Source organism: Cystoisospora suis, assembly GCF_002600585.1.
Source record: "Cystoisospora suis strain Wien I chromosome Unknown contig_751, whole genome shotgun sequence".
Taxonomy (NCBI): domain Eukaryota; phylum Apicomplexa; class Conoidasida; order Eucoccidiorida; family Sarcocystidae; genus Cystoisospora; species Cystoisospora suis.
The window spans coordinates 147,628-147,883 of record NW_027153552.1 but is presented as its reverse complement, the minus strand read 5'-3'; the positions used below and the strand labels follow the sequence as shown (position 1 = coordinate 147,883).

General features: G+C 45.3%; 1 protein-coding gene across 1 annotated transcript; it reads right to left on the bottom strand.

Moving 5' to 3' along the window:
- Positions 1–68: 68 nt before the first annotated feature.
- On the bottom strand, positions 69–255 carry CSUI_001872 (uncharacterized protein; the record flags this gene model as incomplete). The annotated part of the gene is made up of 1 exon (XM_068062075.1): positions 69–255. A coding segment is annotated over one exon (114 nt), but the record flags the coding sequence as incomplete, so codon positions are not given.
- Between the last annotated feature and the right edge of the window lies 1 nt (position 256).

Here is a 256-nt window from a genome sequence, read left to right as displayed (position 1 = left end):
ATACATTCCCGTTGAACGTAGTGTGCTGTAAGAGATACATATATATCTATATATGTGTCTCTCTCTACTTACTTGCGAGGGGCAGCAGCGGCTGCAAGGATAGAAGCGTCTGCCTGATTGAGAAGAGACCGAAAGTCTGCGTTAGAGAGCGCCATGGTGCTGGCGATGTTTCTTTTCCGAGGGACAGGAAGTTGCCTTAATGATTAAAAAGAAATGTTGAGATGAAGGGAGAAAGGAAAAGCACAGTTCGATGAGC